The sequence below is a fragment of the Dendronephthya gigantea genome, unplaced genomic scaffold (assembly GCF_004324835.1).
Source record: "Dendronephthya gigantea isolate DGI-Jeju-01 unplaced genomic scaffold, DenGig_1.0 000223F, whole genome shotgun sequence".
In the NCBI taxonomy this organism is placed as follows: Eukaryota; Metazoa; Cnidaria; class Anthozoa; order Malacalcyonacea; family Nephtheidae; genus Dendronephthya; species Dendronephthya gigantea.
The window spans coordinates 107281-130230 of record NW_021163233.1 but is presented as its reverse complement, the minus strand read 5'-3'; the positions used below and the strand labels follow the sequence as shown (position 1 = coordinate 130230).

The window sequence follows — 22950 nt, the reverse complement described above, 5'->3', positions numbered from 1 at the left end:
ATGTACAGAAAGCTGAAAATATTTTCATAAAAACCAGGAGGGAGATGGACACAGTTTTTCACCTTGTATCGCGGTATGTCAGTGGTAACCACCATGAGCAAAAGGAACCATGTGGTGTGGCGTCAGCAAAGCTCAAAATCCGCCATGTTTTTGCGGACACGATTTGGCCGCGAGCCGGTCCTCCAGGAATTATTATATACACGCGTAAAAACGCTCAGGTTGATGCAAGTTGATATAAACAGGATGCAGCAATGTTGTGCTGCCCACATTGTTCAGAGTTGTTATCAATATTGAACGATATTGTTACACCCGATTCAGTTTCAACAATATTGTTCAATGTTGATAACAACTCTGAACAATGTGGGCGCCGCAGCACAACATTGCTCCATCCTGTTTGTATCAACTTGCATCAACCTGAGCGTTTTTAGGCGTGTAGCTCAGTGGTTTTAAAGAATCAAAGTTTACCCTCATATTTTTGTGAAAAAAATGGCTAAAATACGACAAGATTCTTGGTCGCATGAGTTTACTAGCTTCCGATTCGTCCGAGAAAATGACTCGACAATCTCATATTCAACTAAGTTGATTTTATTCGATCTAAAACGTAAGACAAGACATTTAACGAATTTACAAACTATTACAAATACACAGTACTAAACATTCATACTTCTTTCCGAGTCATTTCCAACATCTATCTTTTCACAATATCACATCACTATCCGAATTCACTGTCCGTTTTCTCGTGTTCGCAAAACAAAAAAATGCATAGATTATGCTAAATAATTCCCTTTCGCGGGAAACATCAACAATTAAAACAAATAAATTAAGGTTAGTTCTTTTCAGTTTGAACATCCTCCCCCCGGATGACGGGGACGTCATCTCTTCTTCAACAATTCTCATCATAGCCTTCTTCCGGGTAAATCACTGAAATTTTCGTTATGGGTCTTCTGTATATTCCAACAGGCGTTTTGATCGTAACGTTACGGATTTTACCATCTCTTCCTGGATGCACTTTAAGTATTCGTCCTATGCTCCACTTTCCTCTGACCGCGTTTTCGTCCACTGTCATTATAACGTCGTTGATTCTTACATTTCGCCTTTCTGTATTCCATTTCTTTCGAGGTATGAGTAACGGGAACACGTCTTTCGTCCACCTGTTCCAGAACGAGTCCACTATTCGCTGAACAAATTCGACGCGTCGCCGAGGATCCTTGGTTGATTCAAATGGACCTTGAGGAACTGTAGATGACGATCTTCCCAGTAACATGTCGTTAGGACACAAGTATGACCCATCGTCGGGATCGTTTGGAATACGCCCTATTGGCCTTTGATTCACCAGATTAGCAATTTCAAGTAGACAAGTGTATAATTCAAATGGTGATAAGATATGATCCCCAATGGCTTTCTTTAGCCCATGTTTACAACTTTTTACAAGTGCTTCAGCGCACCCATTCTGGTGTGGTGCTGAAGGTGTGATGAATTGCCATGTTGTTCCTCTTTCTGCGCAGTATTCCTTTAATTTCTGGATGTCCCATCCTCAGTCGTATCATTTCACGCAGTTCTCTAGCTACGCCTACGAGTTGAGTTCCGTTATCGCTGAGAATTAATTTTGGACAGCCTCGAATGCAGAAAAATCTTCTTAGCACTTGCATGTAACCCATTGCCGAATAGTCCGTGGCTAGCTCAAGATGAATAGCTCTTGAATTCAAGCATGTAAATATCACTCCATAGTTCTTATCTGTTTTGTTTCTGCTGATTTTCACCTTGTACGGACCGAAATAATCACAAGAAGTGTAGAAAAAGGGAGGGGTTTGCGGGGTTAATCGTGTTGGTGGAAGTTCCGCCATTAGTTGAGTTTCCAATTTATGCTCCATGCTCTTACAGAAAACACATCGTCGTTTCAGTTTCTTTGCCAGATTATGCGCTTTCAGGATCCAGTAATTTCTTCGCAATTTCGCTACGGTTGCAGCAATACCACTATGTCCTTGTTCGTGTGCATGACGAGTAATAAGAGTTGAGATCCAGTGTTCATAAGGTAGTAATGCGGGATGCTTGTTATCATAGCACACCAATGCTTTATCTACACGGCCCCCAACTCTTAGGACACCTTCGTCATCGATGAAAGGACTGAATTGTCGTAATTCTCCATTCTTCACTCTTTTGTGAACAGTTATCTGAGCACGCTTGATCCAGTAAAGTTCAGCTGCTCTTAAATCGTCTGGAGTTAAGATTCCATCATTACCAGCGGAGTTAGTCGTGTTTTCTACCCGTTTGCTACGCGCTTTCGCTGCCAATCTTTGTATTCTAGCTGTGACTCTGACAAGTCTTCGCCATTTTGAAAACCTTTTGCAATCGATGGGTTCCTGGCTTGCATCGACGGAGCAGACGGCTTGTGGTTTGCGTCGCTCTTTGTTAACTTCGTCTTCCTTTGGTTGGACCGCATTTTGTGGCCATTCTTCTTCAGGTTTTCGTAAAAAGTCCGGGCCTGATAGCCATCTATCCTGTAGGTTTTTAACCGCCACACCTCGAGATACGTCATCAGCTACGTTGTCTTCTCCCGGAATATGTCTCCACTGTGCCGGATTTGAATTTGTTTGAATTTCTCTAACTCGCGTGGACACGAAAATCTTGTACGATCTTGCTTGGGACTGTATCCACGCCAATACTATCATGCTGTCAACGAAATATATAACTTTCTCGAATTGAAATCTAGTTTCTTCTAAGATTGTTTTTCCTAGTCGGGAAGCAAGAACAGCTGCTTGCAGCTCTAATCGCGGAATTGTTAACTGCTTTAAGGGGGCGACTCTCGACTTGGCAGCGGTAAATCTTACGTCAAAGGTACCATCATTTAGGAGCCATCTTATATACGCACAAGTTCCAAATGCTTTCTCCGATGCATCCGAAAAAATGCAAAGAGTGGGTTTGCCGATAACGCAGATTGGGGTAAGGCATCTTACTACGGTAACATTATTGAGCTCTTTCATCTCTTCAAATAGCGCCATCCACTTGTCATGATCTGCTTTCGTTAGTTCTTCATCCCATTCGATTCCTCTTTCCCAAAGATCTTGCATTCCAATTTTAGCCTTAATTATGAAGGCTGCAGCAAATCCGAAAGGGTCAAACACTCTGGCTATTTGACTTAGAATTTTTCTCTTTGTCAGCTTCTTTGTCACCAATTCGGTTGAATTATCTGTTTGGAGCGTTGACAGGCTGATATTCACTTTGAAGGAGAAAACGTCCTTTTTATTGTCCCAAATAAGACCTAGTACTTTCTCAGCGGCATTTGTTTCGAGTAGTTTCATACATTCCGTATTCTTTGGAGCTGCTGAATTGCTTACTTGAACTGCTGAACGATTAGATAACCAGCCCTTCACGGTGAATCCGCCTGTTGCAAGAATTTCGTCAACTTCCTTTGTTATCTTCTTTGCTTTCTGTTCAGTAGGAGCTGAGTCCCAGATGTCGTCAACATAACTATTCTCCAACAGGGTTCTCGAAGCTTCTGGGTGTATTTCTTTTGCTTCCTCTGCGGTTTTTCGAAGAACAATTTGTGCCATGGCCGGAGCAGGCTTGTCGCCGAATGTTAGTACCTTCTTCACATAGATGTCTGGCTCTCTTTCGGTTTCTAGATTTCGCCATAGAAACCTGTGAACATCTTGGTCTTCTTTCGGGATTAGAATGCGATGATACATTTTGGATATGTCTGCACAGAATGCCACTTCGTTTTCTCGAAATCTTAATACCACTCCGAACAAATTATTTAGCAAGTCCGGACCTTTCATCCAAAAATCGTTTAAACATTGACCTTTATAGTTGGCTGAGGAGTTGAAGACGATTCTTACTGGTGTGCTTCTTTTATCGGGTCTCAAGACTTCTCTGTGAGCGATATAATGAACAGGACCTTTGTGATTTTTCACTTCTTCTTTCGACAACTTTCTAGCGAAATTTAGTTCAGTCATTTCGTTTATTTGCTCGTTGTATTTTTCAGCATTCACTGGATTCTTCTTCAGACGGCGTTCTGTTGCTTCTAATTTCTTTAGAGCATGTTCTCGATTGTCACGTAAAAGATTTCTATCTCTTCTCCATGGGTATGATACCATCCATTGCTTTCCAACTTTCTTACAAGAGTCCTCTATCACTTTCTTTTCTAGTTGCTCAGCTGGACTAAGCTTCTCATTGTTGCACTGGCAGGGCTTGCTGGACACACCCATTGCTTCTGTGCTCCAAAATTCGGTCATATTGACAGGAGTCGATACTTGAACATGAAGAACTCGATTGTGTTGACCTTGGCTTCCTGTGATTGGCCCAAACACGACCCAACCAAGCGGCGAATGACGTGCTATCAAATTCTTCGCTTCTCTTATTTCGCCTGCATGTAATTTAACATGATCACATCCAATCAGTATGTCAACCGATCCACTTCCCCTGATGAGATTTCTTCCTTCAAGCCCCAGTTCTTGAGCATATTCTCCAATACTGACAGCTTCAATACTGTCACTAATACAAGGAATGCCAACAGCGCTTATGGAGTGAATGGTGTTATCTTCAAGCGAAAGAAGACGCACTTTATAAAGCTTTGTTCGTATCTCTTCTTCTTCTCCTCCAACTTTGGTGAGTGTGACCATCACATCCTTTCCTTTTAGCTTCATATCCTTTGCCACTGACTTTCGAATCAGGCTTATCTGTGCACCAGAGTCAAATAACACAACTGCTCTTTGACGATTTCCTTCTTGTCCTAAGATTTCAACTTCAATAACGGGCAGGAGTACGTTTTTGTTGTTGTTCACAGAGGCAATTCCACAATGATTCGTTTGACCAGGGATGTGCAAGAGATGATGATGAAATGATTTGCATTGTTCATTTCCTACTTTTTCCGAGCATTGGCGTCGACGAGAGCATGTTGATGCTTTATGATTCTTGCTTGTTTTCTTTAAACATGCAAAACATGCACGGTTTTCTTTCATTAATTGGAGTCTCGCTGCTGGTGTCATAGCTTCAACTTTAGGACACTGATCCACCCAATGAACTGACGTTTTGCAAACCCAACATTTGAATCTTTCGCCTTCACTCGCATAATTTACATTCCACTTTCTTCCCTGACCTTGACTTCTAACAGGCGCCGATGATCTCATTCGTGACTTCATTTCAGTCGTCATCCAAGACATGATGTTTTCCAATGTAGCCTCTTTTTTTTCTCTTTCTAAATCTCGAGCCCACATCTTCCTATCGTCAACGCACATCTTCTGTTCTATAATAGCCAACATGTGATTATTGTTCATGTCATAAGGACGTCCTACTTCTTTAAGGGTATTATAGCTTCTATTCACGAGATGGACGAGCTCACAAAAGCGAGTATCTTCACCATTCTGAAGTGGTTTAAATCTTGTAATATCTTGGGTGACTGTGTCTGCTATAAATCTAGGATCTCCATAGATAGAATCAAGATATGCCCAGGCTGCTTTATAATCTGATCCGACTCCTTTAATCAGGTCTAATGGTTTCCCATGTAGACTGGCACGTAACATAGTAATTGAATCTCTATCGCTATATCTGGATTCAATTACATGCTTGAAATCTGCTCGAAATGTTACATAGTCTCTCATATCTCCATTAAACGTGGGCAATTTTGGCTTTTCGATTCTGAATTCACATTTACGTTCTGCGTCAACTTTTGCTCTGGTAACATTCTCTGACGTATTTCCTTCAACTATATTGCCAGGGGATTCACTGCTAGTTGTTATCGTGCTTGTTTCTTGTGTGGTTTTACGGTTGTTCCACTTTCATTCGTTGCATTTTCCGTCATATTTTCCGTAGTATCTTCGTTCACAGCAACAACTTCCGGTTGATTTAGTTCGCTCGATTGATTTCCGACATTTTCCGATGCATTTTGTTGTACTTCCGGTTTGTTTTTTGCAACCGACATATAATCTTTCGCTTTAAACGTTAGCGTTAAAGTTTTGTCGCGACATACTTCAATCCATTGCTCTTCAGTAGCGAATTCTTCATCTTCCTCGACAAGTACTAAATATTCCTCGTGTTTTCTTTCCACATTGCTGTATTCTTGCTCCAAAAGTGCGAGCGCTGCTTGTACTTCTTCTACGGGGCGTCCACTCTCGATTATCGCGTTCAATGTATTTCCTCGCCTTGTTAAAGCTCCCTTTGCATTTCTCCTGACTTTCTTAGTTTCTAATTTCGCAGCTTGCGTTTCTTCTGCCATCATGCATTAGCCAGTAAACTTAAGAACCCGGATTGTACTTTAGAAATCGAATTTATGGTCGCATGAGTTTACTAGCTTCCGATTCGTCCGAGAAAATGACTCGACAATCTCATATTCAACTAAGTTGATTTTATTCGATCTAAAACGTAAGACAAGACATTTAACGAATTTACAAACTATTACAAATACACAGTACTAAACATTCATACTTCTTTCCGAGTCATTTCCAACATCTATCTTTTCACAATATCACATCACTATCCGAATTCACTGTCCGTTTTCTCGTGTTCGCAAAACAAAAAAATGCATAGATTATGCTAAATAATTCCCTTTCGCGGGAAACATCAACAATTAAAACAAATAAATTAAGGTTAGTTCTTTTCAGTTTGAACAATTCTTACCTTTTTCTGGAAGTTAAGTTACTCATCTATTATCAGTGTTATGGTAAATTATTTTAATTATTAAATGCCATGAAATATAACATCAGACGTCTCATAAAACGCTTCGACTGGTTTTTTTACGGGAATGTTTTGATTTTGTTTTCTTTTTGTCATTATGAAAACGGAGTTTATAAATAAAATTATAATGTCGTTTATCACATAACACATTGAGATTTATAGTGAAAAAAATTTGAGGATATTAAAGTTGTGTTTGCCACAAAAGAATTACTTTTTAAAGCTGTGCCGGTGTGCCGGATGAAATATTATCAAGTGTAAAATATTCCGAGTTCATCACACACGGTGAATTTGGTCGAAAATTTGATCTTGTTATTTGTTAAATCGTGAAAAGTCCTGACATCATTCGAGTTTCCCTCTAATTTAGTAAAAATACATATATTCCATACATATATATATAATTATATTATATATATATATATATATATATATTATATATAATATATATATATATATATATATATTATATATATAATATATATATATATATATATGTATTATATATATATATATATATTATATATATATATATATAATTTGTAAATTTCATCAAAATTTTGCTAAATGACAGTTATTCATTGACGTTTGAAAATACAAATTTTTGTCTCGACCAATCAAGAGCTTAGTAGTTCACACTGGCGCATGCGTAAAACGTAGAAGACCGTCCATGGCGTGAGGTCAATTCAGTCATAGAGATTATAAATAACACACTAAAGGAGTCATCGAGGAGAAATTGGGGAGCGCGTTAATGGGGGGCAAATTCAAGTCCCGGATGTTCACTCACTCACAATGTCCGAGGCCAAAATAAGTCGTTTTTAACGAGTTTTTTTTTTTCTAAAAGTTTTTTTGCCTAAAATATCGTTTCAGGATGTCTAAATTAGTAGAACCAGTTTCAAAAAGCACTGTTTTTCCTTAAAAAACCGGCAAAGCGACCTAAATAACGAATATAATTTTTTTAAAATTGTTGCTAACGTGGTTGCTAAGGAGGCATTGATCTAGCCAATCAGCGCTTAGCTTAGCATCCGGGACTTGAATTTGCCCCCCATTATCGCGCTCCCTTTTTTGACTGATGTTTCCGATACCAATGCCTCCTCTAGTGTTATTTATAATCTCTATGAATTCAGTGGGTCAATTGCATAATGGCGGACTACTTTGATTTCGCATTTGCATATCGTGGGTATAAATATCCGAGCGGAATTAGTACCCTCGCACGGTGCTCCGCACCGGCTCGGGAATAATAAGTGTAAAGTTTGGATTTGAATAGAACGTAAGAGTTCCATGATTTGATATGAATGGGTAAATTGTTCTGTAGTAGAATTATTCTGTTGAAGTAGAATGATCTAAATGTTTAGGATTTACAAAGGTTGGTCGACGTAGATCGGAAAAACTGAAACGAGTGGTGTGAAGGAAAGGTTTAGTGAAATACTCGTCTATATCTATTCCGTAGCCCCAGATTTGCATTTATAGTGAAATGTTAGATCTTTAATTTCAAACCAGTAGATGCTAGTTAATTAAAACTTTTTAATCTCGAAGAATACAAAGAATTGTTACCCGTCTTTAAATGCTTTCAAGAAGAACGAGGTCTCGCGATGACCCTTGCATAGGGGGACCAAATCTCACTGCCGTAAGACAAATGAGAGCTTACTAATGTTAAATACAACAGCCGACGGCAGTGGATATTCGTCTTTAGTCGAGGTGATTTGTCTGTAGCATTTACTGTCGTCGGAAAAGATCATTAAAGTATGTAGATTCATTTATATTTTTAGCTCGTACGATACACTAGACTGTAAATGTTCACTTGAAAGAATCCTCTGATAAGCGTAATAAGAGCGCGCAGGCAATGAAAATACAGGGGGGGGAGAGCGAGAGAAACGGGAGAACGAGGAAAGCCTCCACCAGATGTCACACCCAATATGGCATCCAACTGGGGGGTGACTATACTCGCCCCCCCCCCCCATTTTCATTGCCTGCGCGCTCTTATTAAGCTGATCAGAGGATTCTTTGAAGTGAACATTAACAGTGTATCTAGTGTATCGTATGAGCGAAATATAAATGAACCTACATACTTTAATGAAAAAAAGAGCAAAAAGCCTTTGCGGAGGAGAGAGGTGTCTTGCTGTGAGTGGTTACGTCAGTCGGAATTTCATTTACAAAGATAATAAACAACAATGGGCCAGTTACACTACCTTGCGGGATGCCAGAAGTAGCTTCAAGAAAGGATGATGACAAACCATCGATCACAACACGTTGTTACCTTGAGCTAAGGTAGTAACAAAGCCAGTTGAGCAAAGGGCCAGATATACCGTGATCTCTAAGCTTCTTAATAAGATTTGGATGGGCCACTGAATTTCGAATCGAAAGCTTTCGAGAAGTCTAAGTAAACGACATCAGTTGTCATTCCGGATGATTGCCAATATGATGAAGTACTTCCAGTAGTTGGGTTATACAGGATCTGTTTGGACGGAAACCATGTTGAAGATGATGGAGCGAGGGTTTGATTAAATCATAAACTTGTCTGTGAATTATACGTTCGAGAACTTTAGAGATTATATAGAAAAGTGAAATTGGACGATAGTTATGGATTTCAATGAGATCATCTTTCTTTTGTACTGGACCGACGTTTGCTTTCTCCATTCCTAGGGACTTTACCATGGGCAAGTGACATAATGAAAAGTTCAGTTAAAGATGCCAGTTCTGTCGCACATTCTCTCAACAATGTCGCTCATATTCCATCAGAACCAGCCGACCAGTGGCCTACGTGACTTTGTAAGACCTGACAACAAGCAGTAAACCTCCTCAACTGAAATGTTTATAGACTCCAGACCAACTTATAAAACTGTAAATAACACTTACCAAATTCGCCGGTTTGGCTATATTCACAGCTCGTACTTTGCAATATTTTGTAGCTAAACTTACCAAGTTACTATAAGTTTAGTGTGCTCTTCTCGGAAACTCCTTTTTTGTCGCTTAAATCAAAAGTTGGTCTATTATGCAAAGGGTCAATTGTTAGCAACGTTTTTCTCCCACGCGTAAAATATGAGTACCAAACTCTCGTAAAAAGCTCACGTTTTCTAGCTTTAATTAATGTGACAGCCAGTTTGGTAATGGAACCTGTTGAGATTCTCGGGGGGGGTGGTAATACTGGCCGAGGTGCATGTAACTGGCTGTTGCATTGACATTGTGATGCCATTTCAGCGTTTTACCCCATTTCAGCGTTTTATCCCATTTCAGCGTTTTAACCCCATTTCAGCGTTTTATCCCCATATCAGCGTTTTACCCCATTCCAGCGTTTTATCCCCATTTCAGCGTTTTACCCCCGCTTCAGCGTTTTACCCCCGTTTCAGTCTCCGCGATTCAGTTGCAGCGTTTTATCTCTACCCGTCACGCAAGCAGTGAGTTGAGACAAAAATAACCCAAGTTTACGCATCTGCGTGTGTACTTATTTTTCATCAAATTATCTGAAATTTTTATAATTTGTAAATAAAAACATAAAACTTCATTCGATATAATAAAAATTCATTTTAAAAAAGTTATTCATGCTTGCACAAGCCATTCAAAATGAGGTTTTCACAAACCCTTTTCTCCCTTTTTGGAGGTTAAAGTTTCTGTTTTACCTTGCTAGGCAGATGTCATGATGGAAAATTGCATCGCTCAAAATTGCGTCAACTTTTTATCACGAAAGAGCTTCAATATCTACGATCAGGTTGTTCTCATAATTTTCATGTTGCTTGATTTCGTGTTCATGATCTTGTTGAGTGAACTAGATTTTGATAAGAAATTTTATTGTTACAATTCCAAGGCTAGCCAAGGAGTGCATCCTACTCCATCTGCTGAGGATATTAAGATGAAATGTTCCGAAAACTATAAGGGGAAATTCAAATTCAGTGAACATATGTTTTATATGATTATCATAAAACGTGCGATCGTTTCAGTTTTCAGTTATATCTATGCGTATTTGGTAAATAAACGTGTTATGAAATTTAACGGCCCGACAAGTACGTCAAACTCCAACAATAGTGACGAGGAGAGTCAAGCAAGAATTTTATTAGCCGGAAATCAAAATGATGCAAGAGCTGGGCGTGGATGTTTAAGTTGTTTTTCTACATTTTGGATTTATTTCGCACATCTTATCGCCGTTCGTGTAACTCCATTACTTGTACTTGTATCAGTCGAACTTTATTCAGCAAATATTCCGGAAGTATACCAATGCTGTTTAGGGTCTGAAATGCTAGGAAAGGTGACTTCTTTGTCCAATGATACTCGCAATTTAGAATATGAGTGTATTAATCGAAATGCCACAAAAACTAAAGTTTTGGTCATAATAGTTGCAACTGCGGATGTCACATTTGTAATACTGACCGTTTTCGAACTTGTTTATATCGGGTATTCGGCGTACAGTGACAGGAATTTTATGACGGACAAAGAATTTTGTATTGTTTACCTGTTGGGAAAGCGTAAAAAGATTAAAAAATTGGTCAATAAAGTTCGAGATACGTATAATATTGAAAATTTGTCTCAATCGAGGAAGAATTTTCATTTGGATGAAAATTCTCCTCGGAGTCTTAAAATATATACAAACGTTATCATTCAAGAAAAGAAGGACCACATGAACGCTTTTCCAAGTGAATTTGACAGATATAAAATTTACAAAGGGTATCTCAAAACCCCAAAATTAGTACTTAAGACTGGGCGTAATATAAACAACACAGATGATATATTTAAACCAAACGAGGTCAGGAACAAGATCTACCCGAGAACGATCCTTGTCATAGGGAGAGCCGGAATTGGTAAGACGATGTTAACAAAGGAACTTTTGCTTCAGTGGAAAAAAAACGAAGTCGATTTCTGGTGTGATAAGATAATAATCACTCTACATTGTTGCAACCTGAAAAACAAAAGCGTCACTTTTCAAGAAATGTTGGGTTACGATAAAGGGCTATCATACGACGAATTTAAATCTGTCTATGATTTTATAATTTCAAATCCAGAAAATGTAATTCTTGTTTTTGATGGATTAGACCAACTGGATGTTGACGAGTCAGAATCTATTGCTTGTGCGCTGTCTAAGAGGATGTCAGTGTTCTCTCTTTTTCGAATGTTAGTCGAGGGAAGATTACTTGAAGGTGTCACGATAATGGCGACGTCGCGTCCTACAGGAGTACCTGGAAACCTAGGATTCGAGAGAACGTTGGAGATCCTTGGGTTTTCAGATATAGAAATTAGGGCGTACGTTTCAAAATTTTGTATGGATGATAAAAACACCCGTAAAATCATGTGGAATTATATAGTAAAATCTCCCGAACTGCTAAGCTTGTGCTATGTACCGTTAATTAGTAATATTGTTTGTTCAACATTGGAAGAAAACGGTGACATTAATAATATTCCAAATGTTCAAAAAATGTTGACTGAAATATGTAAAAGAATAGTTAAAGTACTAATAGATACACGCCATCCAGAACAAAAGCTGCAACCCGGACCAATTGATTACCCTACCTCCCCTTCACCCAAAGAACTCGTTAATATCGACTTGAAATTGCTAAGACAGGTTGCAAAAGATGGCATTAGTGAAGGGAGATTCGCTTTCCGAAGAACTACTGGTGATGAATTTGACAAGCTAGCTAATTGTGGCTTCTTTAACAAACTTCCTGACAAGCGTTGGAACTTCTTTTGCTTTTTACATATAGCACTTCAGGAATTTCTCGCCGCGGAAAAGGTGGTTGATGAAATGAAAAAGGGTCAGCAATCATCTGTGATTACTGTGGATGATCCTAAGTGGTATTTGGTGAAACAGTTTGTCGCTTGTTTGAACGAAGAGAGGGAAGAAAGATGTCTAAATTGTTCTTTGAACGAAGGACCCTCTACCAGCTTTCAAAGGGGTGATCTAAATTGTTCTTTGAACGAAGGACCCTCTACCCGCTTTCAAAGGGGTAATCGTATTGGGCAAATTAATATACCCGATGCAAAGTTATAGCATAGTTAGATGCAAATTTTAGCAACACTTCAATAGCGGTAACGACAGTAGAGCGCGTAGCCAGCCTGACGATTTGTCCCGCTATGCTAATATTTTGACTTCATTGACTGTGAAGACACGAATAATTATGAAACTCGAAATTTACATAGCGGGACAATATCGTCAGGTTGGTTACGTCTGACAAAAATCTATGGCACCAGTTTTAAACATCAAGCTTTTTATGTGCCGATATTAATACGAAGCATTTTGCTTATGAATGTGGCATTTGTTTTTCGCGCGGTTGAAAGTTTTTGCAGAAAAAATTCGAAATTATTTTTTTTAAGAGATATCTATCCTTCAGATAGTAATAGATTGATATATAGATAATATGAAATTTTTACGGGGGCCGGTTGTATCAAGCCCGTTTAGCTTAAACTGTGGATAAGTCAACAACACTCTTACATCTCTCTTGAATGGGTGAACTTGAATTTTATGCAATTAATATGTAGTTGTAAACCGTATCTTTGTATTAAGATTAAAAACATTTAGTTTGCTTGTTGAATAAAACGATAGACTTGCTTCCTATTTTGAGCTTATCCACCGTCTAAGCTAAACGCGCTTGATACAACCGGCCCCAGATCATTATTAGCTTAAAAATATTGGCATCGATCAAAAACATACTTTGCCTTTCCGTAATAAATATGTTGAGTTAGGGAGCTGTCATCAATTCCACCCGGGAGGGGGCCGGAAGGAAAAGTGGTAGGCTATGAAACTATTTGTGAAAATTTTGTGGGGCTATGAAAACATTTTAAAAATAATGATGGGCTATGAAACTTTTTCAAGTTTGCACTCAATGTTTTCTTGTACTTGGCCATCTGGTCAAACACGATTACTATAAATTTGTAGCCATCCAGCTTCTCCCCTCTTCAATATATTTTGATGAGACTTAATTCCCAATATGCACAAGTCTACTTGCAGACTGTAACTCCTACTCCAATAAAGGCCAACATTAGGGTGTGTGAGAGACTTTCTGTTTTCGCAAACCAAGTATATTTCTACCTAAATAATGCAAAAAACTGTTACATAAAGTTTAGGCCCCAGGCCCAGCTACACAATACCAGATTACTATCGGAGCGATATCAAATTTTGTTATTTCAAGCCATTCAAGGTGCATTTAGCACTTAGAATTATGACAACATAGCAGAATTAAACAAAAACTGCTAATATGAAAAGTTCTAAGAGCAAAACTGATGATAATGAAGACTCTGATGATATTGGAAACCTTGTGCAGGTCACACGATCTGGCAGATCTGTCTGGTCATGGAGAAGCTCAGTATATATATGTGAGTACACTGACAAACCTTTCAATTACTTGCATGTTTAAATAGTGTTTAACATTTTGGCAATGTTTGAATATTTTGTTGCAGGAAAATGTAAAATCGAAGATGAACAGAATCCAAGGTTTGAAAATTGTTTTCTCCAGTGTTGGTGGTATGAATGCTTCTTTTTGTACTTATGTAAGATGGGCTATGAAACCAAAAGAATATATTTGGAAGGGCTATGAAATCATAGTTAAGCTGATGCCGGGTTGTGAAATCTTTTTTTAAATTTTCATGTTTCCTTCCGGCCCCTCCCGGGTGGAATTGATGACAGCTCCCTTAATAACTATTTTTAAGAGGAGATTTTTTATTATGTGGTGTATTTTGGCGGGGAAACGCTCAAAACAACAACTAAGCTTTGAACTGTATTTGGTGATTGCAAATCACCAAACGACAAGAGTTATTTCAAAATATAATGCGGCTATCAACAATGTTATAAATGTCAACGCCATTCTCATGCACTGAAATGAATACAAAATTAACTTCGATTCAAGTGCTTGGCGTTTTCTTCCCGGCGTATTCCGAGAAATCTTTTCATTTTCACAATATTTTTTTTAGATTATACAGTAAACATACTTTATAGATACTTTTCAGGTTTGCAAAACATTTTTAATGTTTAAAATTTTAGTGCTGTTGCATGAAGATATAAACTGAGGTTTTGAGCATATACATATTACGCGACGTAGAAAAATATTTCCTCTTAATGAGCTTGTATTTTCATTTTCTTTTTTCAGGAGTAGTGAAATTGTTGCAAGCTGCAAGGAAATTTGCATAGCGTAACAGCGCCTTTTAACCCTTTTACCGCGTCACTTTGCCTTTTTCTGCGCTTTCACCCTTTTTTCTGCGTTTTACCCTCTCTCCGCCTTCTACCCTTTTTCTGAGTTTTACCCTTTTTCTGGTTTCTACCTTTTCTTCTGCGTTTTGCCCTTTTTCCGCTTCCGCGTTTTACCATTTTCCAGTTTTCCCCATCTCAGTTCTGTCATTTCTTTTCCGCTGTTTACAAAAATGCTTCAGCGCTACTTCGGCACGCCAATGCAAGAAGCAAGGATATAGGTATCTCGAGAGACAGACTGGGTATTCAGTTTACTTTCTTTAAACATTACGGCATTGGCATTGTTCAAATAGTTACGATATTGTATCCAGGGCCGTACGAAGCCATGCATGAACAATTATTGTAGTATACAGGGTGTATCAAAAAAACTGCAACCTTAATAATCCCCAGGGGCCTACGATTTTGAACGAATCCACTATATAAATTTTAAGTGATTGCAGCTTTTTTGACACACCCTGTAGACTGCAGTTATCATAATGTATTCAGGGCCGTAGCTAGACCACTTAATTAGGGGGAGTGTAACTCGGAGTGGAGAATCGTAATGAGAATCGGCTTAAGGGCCTCCGCTAAGCGCCATCTTGTTTCAGCCGAGAGATGTTCATTTCATAACGGTCGGCGTGTTACTGAGAGCGCACGTGCAATTCGAAGCCCATAGCCATTATGCTTTGCGGCCTGCTGACCAACCTCATCTAATGCAACATTTGCATTTACATTTGTGATATATATGTCTATATGTGACATGAGAGGGATAATTGAGCCCAGAATTCTTGTTATTCATTGACTTAAACAATTTTATCAATTCAATTTTCATCTTTCAATAAAAAAATACAGTGGGCAACATGTATTCCACTTTCTCATAGAAATATTTATATTATATATACACCAATAACTGCAAAAAATGTAAATTAATTTCTATTATAAATTCAATCATTTTTGATATAGATAATGTTCTGTAAATAAATGCAAGTACCAATTATAGGAGACAACAATTATTATATATAGGAATTTTAATAACCACCATTATCAGAGCAGTGGGAGGTGTATTGTATTGATATATGATACCAAGGAAGTGGGTAATGAAGCCCATTTTAGCTACAGATGACAAAACAACCATTTGCATCAATTTCTTAAAGCACTTGAAGCCAGTAATTCAGAATCAACATGCAAGATTGAACAGGCTCCCAGCACGTCATAAATTTGGGTACATCATTTGAGGCTACATGGTACATCAGTACATGGATATAATGCGCTACTGTAGCAAGTGTCAAAACAGGTACCGTACATTCAAAACTGAATATCTTGAAAATGGTGTGGGGTCGCAAGGGGTCGATACAGCCGATTTTTAGTTTACATACTAGCATTTATTCCTGCGAAGAATTTCAAAAATCGAACCACAGGAATTTGAGATTTTCAACTTTAAAAAATGTAAACAAATGCGCATATGAATCAGCACATCGAAACGACACCGGTGACCAACTTCGGTTGCTATTGTAATATACGCTACTAAACCAACCACAGTATTAACAACAGACCTCTTTATTATTACAATATCTCACTGCTCACACACATGATTTTTTATATCGCGTGTCTCATATTACACCTAATCATATTCCTTGCCAATCATACCCCTGTCACCTAACCCCTACTAATTATACCCCCGATTACATATATTACACCACCCTTTCCCCTCGCCGTAAGGGGCAGTCGACCCAAGATATCCATCGCCCATTATTCCATTGGGTGACCCACTTCTATACTCCTCATAGGTGATTTTCGCCGTATGACTGGGGACTTGCGGCGCTCGCACATTTCACACTCCGCGATCCACAGTTGCACTTCTGAGGCCATTCCGGGCCAGTAGTAGCGTACTTGCAGGCGCTCGACGCAACGATTAACCCCCATATGTCCGGAGCTCGGATCCTTGTGGGAAAGCTTTAAAGGTCGGGGCGCATTTTAAGTGGACCACCAATACCGACTGCTCTGTGGGAGTTCCCTCGTCTACCCGACGATGCAGGATACCGTCCCTCAGCTCCAGTTGCGCCCATAACTGCTTGTAGCGACGTCGTTATCGTGTTACAGGGGTGGGTGACCCTCGAGGAGACCTTGAAAGAGTATCGGCGTTATCGTGTTGTTTAGTGTTTACCCGGTCGATACTTGATTTCAAACTCGTATTCCTGCAGGGCGAGTATCCATCGGGCAAGACGGCCCTTAGGTTCCTTCAGCCCCTGCAGCCACGTCAAACATTGGTGATCTGTTACAATCTCGAACGGCTACCGAGCAAATACGGCCGCCAACAATGCCGGCTGACAAGACAGCACCGAGTCCCTAATCGCTAGCGTCCGTGCATACAACGAATGGAGCTGAGAAATCTGGCAGAGACAGTATTGGTGTTGTACACAAACGGCTCTTTAGCTCATTGAACGACCTGTCCGCCGATGGCGTCCAGTTGAATTCTGCTTGGCTACCTTTGGTCAAGTCATGCAAGGGCTTGGCGATGTCTGCGAAATTCTTTATAAACCTTCGATAGTAGGATGCCATGCCGATGAATGCCCGAACCTCGGTAAGGGAAGGCGGAGTTGTAAAGTCTCGCACCGCTTTAACCTTCGATGAGTCAGGCTCGGTCCCTCGCACCGATACGATGTGACCAAGGAATTTGACTGATTCTTGGGGGCGAACTGCCACTTCTCCCGTTTGATTTTCAACCTGCCGCGCGAATACGACCAAATACGTGATTTAAAATTAGCTGGTGCTCCTCCCATGTCTCGGAAAAAATGATTATGTCATCAATGAAGACAAGACCTGCCTCAAGGGTACCTGCCAATACTCGGAGGCGAGATCTAGAGTACTGAAATGACGAGCACCCCCCAACTGGTCTAGGATGTCGATACGGGGCATTGGTTGCGCATCCCTCTTGGTTACCGAATTAACACGCTGAAAGTCAACACAAAATCGATAATCACCGTTTTTCTTTGGTGCTAACACGATTGGTGAGGCCCAAGGACTGTTGCTAGGTTGAATTAGTCCTCTTTCTAACATATCAGCTACCTGCTTGTTCACGACTTTGTTCAAATAAACGGGGATCCGATAAGGCCTTTGCTTCACCGGGCGACTATCCCCCGTATCAATCGCGTGTTCCGCCGGGTTGGTTAGACCTAATGGATCACTCGGTCCGTTCACAAAAATGTCCGAATAACTTTCGATCAGAACGCTTAGTTTATTCACCGTTGGTGGCGTTGTCTCGACCATTCACTCTGTTTCCCCCGTTCTTCACGAAAGCTTCGAGCCCGCTATGTTTACGACCATCTCCCCGACTTTAAGAAATCGGCACGCGATTGAACTTGCAGGTCCGTTGATCCCGAAACCTGCAGGTCTTCCTCACCGATCCCTCTTGCCCTCAAGGAACATGGCTTTAACGACACTGTTGAACCTGTGTCCACTAAACACTTTCGTTCATGTTCGCCTAATCGCGCCTTTATGAAGACCGCTGTAGGCTCGACGCAATGTACTGGCAAGGCCGCGTTGTACTGGGCTAACCCCCGACCTAGAAGCGGGTTGGCCCCTGGTCGTTTCTTGGATGCCCTTGGCGAGTAAAGGGGGATTGGAACCAAAATTGGCATTCCCGCGCGAAATGTCCTATTTGTCCACAAACAAAGCAGTGGGTCTCACTTTGGCACTGTCGACTATTCATTCCGCCGCTCTTCCGGCGGCTGCACGATTCGTACCGCCGCTCGCAATCACTTCATTGATTGTTTGGATCGATGAAATCTGACCCGCTAAATCCAGTTGTTGCCCCGCCGCGACTGTATCCTCGTAAGAGAGGGTCGGTCGTAGCAGTAATTGCCTCTTTAACTCTACAGATACTCCTTCGACAAATTGTTGCTTGAGAAGCGTATCTTTATCCCCCTTTTCGATATTAGGCATCGCACGTCTCAATAGCGCTTCAAGGTTGTAGGCGAATACTTTGGTGTCTTCGTCTGGCTTTCGTATTCCGTTGCGGAATGCCATCATCGCGAGATGTTTGCCGTTCTCATCACCCCCAAAAGCCTCCGTTAGCGCCTTCGTTAGGGCTGTAAAATCTTCTTTCGTCTCCGCCGCAAGACGTTCAAAGACCGCAAAGGCTTTCCCGGACAACAGAGTATATATTTATAAAGATTCAACATTGCTCTCATGCAATTATTACTTTCTGGAAAATTTCTAGGGAGGCTGAGCCCCCCCAGTAAGATTTCTCGGGGGGCTCCAGCTCCTCAGCCCCCCCCCCCATACTCTACGCCTATGCTTAAATTTTCGGTATTTCCACATCCCGTGCAAAACTTTTTTACAGCAACTTTTTCCGAGTATATTTAATTTTTGGTCTCAAACCAAAAAGACTAGCCGAACATACAATTCCTAAAATTATCTGCAACTATATTGTAGTTCAAACCTCGTTCCACTTCTACATCTCTGATTCTTTAACTTTTTCGCGTGTGGCTGGGTGAAAGACCTTGGTGTTAAACGATTAAAAGATAAACTGAACTAACTTATAAGATAGGGCGGAGAAATGCCTGATAATCGCGTGAAACATGTGTGATGCACAGACCCCCCACTGAGGTTCGAAAAACGTCTAACATGGCGGGCTGCACGAGTAAAGACGAAACTGAATTTGAATACATTTTTAGTCCTGATGATACCGATCGCGACATGAAAACAAATACCTCAAAATCTTCACTGTTAAAGAGTTGATTAACGTGCTAAGTCGAGTTTCGTCGAGCAAAATAAAGCTCGAAGCTGAATTTGCCGGAAAAATTCTTGCAAACACGCGTAAGAAGGAATGTTTTAAACCTTTTGTTTTGTGTCATCGCTTTTTGATTTTCCCGCCTTCACTTACTTTGCGTCTTGATTAAAATTCATTGTCGATTGTTTACTCGTCCCATTCCCCTGGGTACCTAAAAGTTCTTTCGAGATAACTTTTACTTTTTGAAGGTCGCCTTTGAGTAAAATTTTTGAAAAAAGCTCAAAAAATTGTCACTTTATACAAGAATAATATTAATCGTAATAGATTTGGCAGCCCCTCTGTTGTGTTCACGAACCTCCTCGGCTTCTGTGAAGTTTTTAAAGCCGGATTTATCGAAAACTTTTTATCCTGCTGTTGTGACGCGGTCAAATGTTTCTTGCAAGTAAGTTATGTTTCCCTAGTATACTTTTATCGTAGTAACTAATTACGCCCCCAGCAAAGAAAATGTATGATTTTAAACCTATATTATAGAAGTTGAGAAAAACCACAATTATTGAGAACACGAAAATTTCTCGTTTCTCCGCAGCGTGCCCGCTTTGACATTATGAGAGATGCTGAAATGTGAAATCGATTATATTTAGTGTACCGCTGTCACCGTTTCAATCTTAGACTCTCATTCTATCGTTATATTAGGAAGGAGAAAATCGCCTTCAATTGAAGCGAGTCAATTATCCAAAGATCCGCAGAATGTGGCGCAAACATCCCGATCCCAACTACGGGGTTTGGAACAGTTGCAATATGAACTAACAAGCAAAGAACTACAGTATGCACAGAGAACACTAGCGAGAAATAATGATTTGAACTTCATTTCCCACGAATTGTTTCAACTCTCCATTTCCCTTGATCCAGTGTAAGGCCACGGTACTATCTAACCATCCGAATACCTGGCTCACTGGGAATCCTTCCAATGCCTCTCGGACGTTGTCAACGAGGTTGGCTGCCATGTGTGCTGATACGACATACAAGCAGGGTATTGTAAGGTTTTTCTTGGCTAACCGCGACATTGCAGCAACGAAGCCTTGCGTTGTGCCACTAGCTTGTTGGACCACGGCTATCACCGTTGCTCCCACTCCTTGAATACTCGCATCACCGAATGTGTGTAATCTGATATCTTCAATTAGCTCCTGGAACTTCGCTAGACTCCTTGGCGCGGTCACGTTCTCTGGTAGGCTTTTCTGCCACGCCGTCCATCTAGCTTCTAACTTTCGAGGCAGTTTGGCGTCCCAGGGGACCTTCGCATCACAACACTCGCGATAGACGAACTTCCCTTGCAGAGTAATGGGCGAAATCAACCCGAGAGGATCATAAACTTTCGCGATCTTTCCGAGGACTCCTTGCTTCGTCGGACTTGCTGGGTCAGCAGGAAACTTGATTTTGTATGGCTTGAGCATGTATGGCTTAGGCGGCCAAAGGAGTGGAAATTCGGTCCCAAATGGCTTGGACCTCACACTATTTTAGGAAGACTAGGCGTAAATTATAAAATTAGATCGATCAGAAACAGGTCGAGAGTTCATGGTCCATCACGATCATCTAAAACTTACTTTATGCCTACTGAGCAGGGAAAGTTAGTTAGTCCAGGTTAGTTTGTCCTGGTCAGGAATCGGGAGATTTTGATCGTAGTTTCTGTATCAACTTTTAACGTTTTCGGGACCAAAACTAATGAGAGAGGAAAGTGTGGCGCGCGATCAAAATGATTGCGTAAATAATGCATGTCGCAATACATAATCTTGTAACTACAATTTGCTAGAGGAACATGATGATTAAGTGATTATGATACGTAATTGACGGGATGTAATATAAGAAAGAAATTGATATAAATAAATCAGACTGGGGATGGTAGCCGTGCTGTGACCGACAGTGACTGTGTCTTATAGGATCTTAGGTCTACGCTACATGGAAACGAAGTTGTTGTGACGAGCGGATGGTACCGTCTAAACGCAGTTTAAGAGAAGTAGAGTTATTTAATATCTGTTGCGTTATGTTGGAGATTTGGAGTACAATTTTAGCTATGAAATAAGTGGCAAATGTTGAAAGATTCTAATGAATCTGAATTACCATTTTCCTCAAATTTTAATTTGTGACCTGTGAAATCAGACTTGACTTCATTAAAAATACAAAACAATCGCACCGTAACCATTTGCTTCACCTGGGCCGCATATAACTAGCTCATGGCGAAATAACGCTGCTCCTTTTCTCAATGGACTCCATGCCTGTGATATTTTAGCTTCAGCACAAATGTTGATATTATTAGGTTAAAGCCACGAATAAGATTCAGGTTTGTGCGTTTTAGACAAAATAAAAATCATCATCATCAAAGCAAACGTATATAAACTTACGTAAAATCCTTCGAAAAAAGGTTGTGTAAAATAAAAAAATTAAATTAAATTAAAACAGTGTAGTGATTCTCCCGAAGTTCTGCCGGTCTAGTGGTGAACGCAATGCTCTCCCATGTTTCAAACTTGGGGTTCGTGTCCAGGCATGTCCGTTTTTCACTATGTCCTTCGTGAAAAGGCTAAAGTAAATTAAATAATCATAGCCGTTCAGCACATGATCTCGTAGTCTAGTGGAGAAGACAATGGTCTCCCAAGTGGTAAATCGATTATTCGAATCTTACCATAACCGTTTTTCCATTATGAACTTCGTGAAAAGGTTAAAGTAAATCACATAATCATAGCCGTTCAGCAAATGATCTCGTAGGCTAGTGGTGAAGACAATGATCTCCCAAGTGGTAAATCGATGGTTCGAAACTTACCATAACCGTTTTTCATTATGAACTTCGTGAAAAGGTTAAAGTAAATCAAATAATCATAGCCGTTCAGCACATGATCTCGTAGTCTAGTGGTGAAGACAATGGTCCCCAAGTGATAAATCGATGTTTCGAATCTTACCGTAACCGTTTTTCATTATGAACTTCGTGAAAAAGATAAAGTAAATCAAATAATCGTAGCCGTGTAGCACATGATCTCGTAGTCTAGTGGTGAAGACAATGGTCTCCCAAGTGGTAAATCGATGGTCGAATCTTCCCATGACCGTTTTTTCATTATGAACTTCGTGAAAAAGATAAAGTAAATTAAATACCCAAAGCCCTTCAGCTGAAGATCTTGTAGTCTAGTGGTGAAGACAATGGTCCCCCTAGTGGTAAATCGATGGTTCGAATTTTACCATATCCGTTTTTCATTATGAACTTCGTGAAAAGGATAGAGTAAATTAAATAAACATAGCCTTTCAGCACAAGGAATTGTAGTCTAACTGTCAAGATGTTGGTCTCATGTGTCGAAAGTCGAAGGTTCGAATCTCGTTTTAGATTGAAATTTTCGTGATTAATATTACATGGTAAGGTTATGGAGAATAA

The 22950-nt window shown here is 40.0% G+C and overlaps 2 protein-coding genes across 2 annotated transcripts; both read right to left on the bottom strand.

Moving 5' to 3' along the window:
* Positions 1 to 1436: 1436 nt before the first annotated feature.
* Positions 1437 to 5519, bottom strand: LOC114540191. The gene has a single exon (XM_028560464.1). It carries the CDS (start codon positions 5517 to 5519, stop codon positions 1437 to 1439), a length of 4083 nt encoding a protein of 1360 aa, XP_028416265.1.
* A 14858-nt stretch (positions 5520 to 20377) lies between these two features.
* On the bottom strand, positions 20378 to 20989 carry LOC114540190. Its single transcript, XM_028560463.1, has one exon. It carries the CDS (start codon positions 20987 to 20989, stop codon positions 20378 to 20380), a length of 612 nt encoding a protein of 203 aa, XP_028416264.1.
* Positions 20990 to 22950: the final 1961 nt, after the last annotated feature.

Excerpts from the sequence above, each read along its gene's own strand:
- LOC114540191 (XM_028560464.1), bottom strand. The coding sequence starts at position 5,519 with ATGTTACGTGCCAGTCTACATGGGAAACCATTAGACCTGATTAAAGGA.
- LOC114540190 (XM_028560463.1), bottom strand. The coding sequence starts at position 20,989 with ATGCTCAAGCCATACAAAATCAAGTTTCCTGCTGACCCAGCAAGTCCG.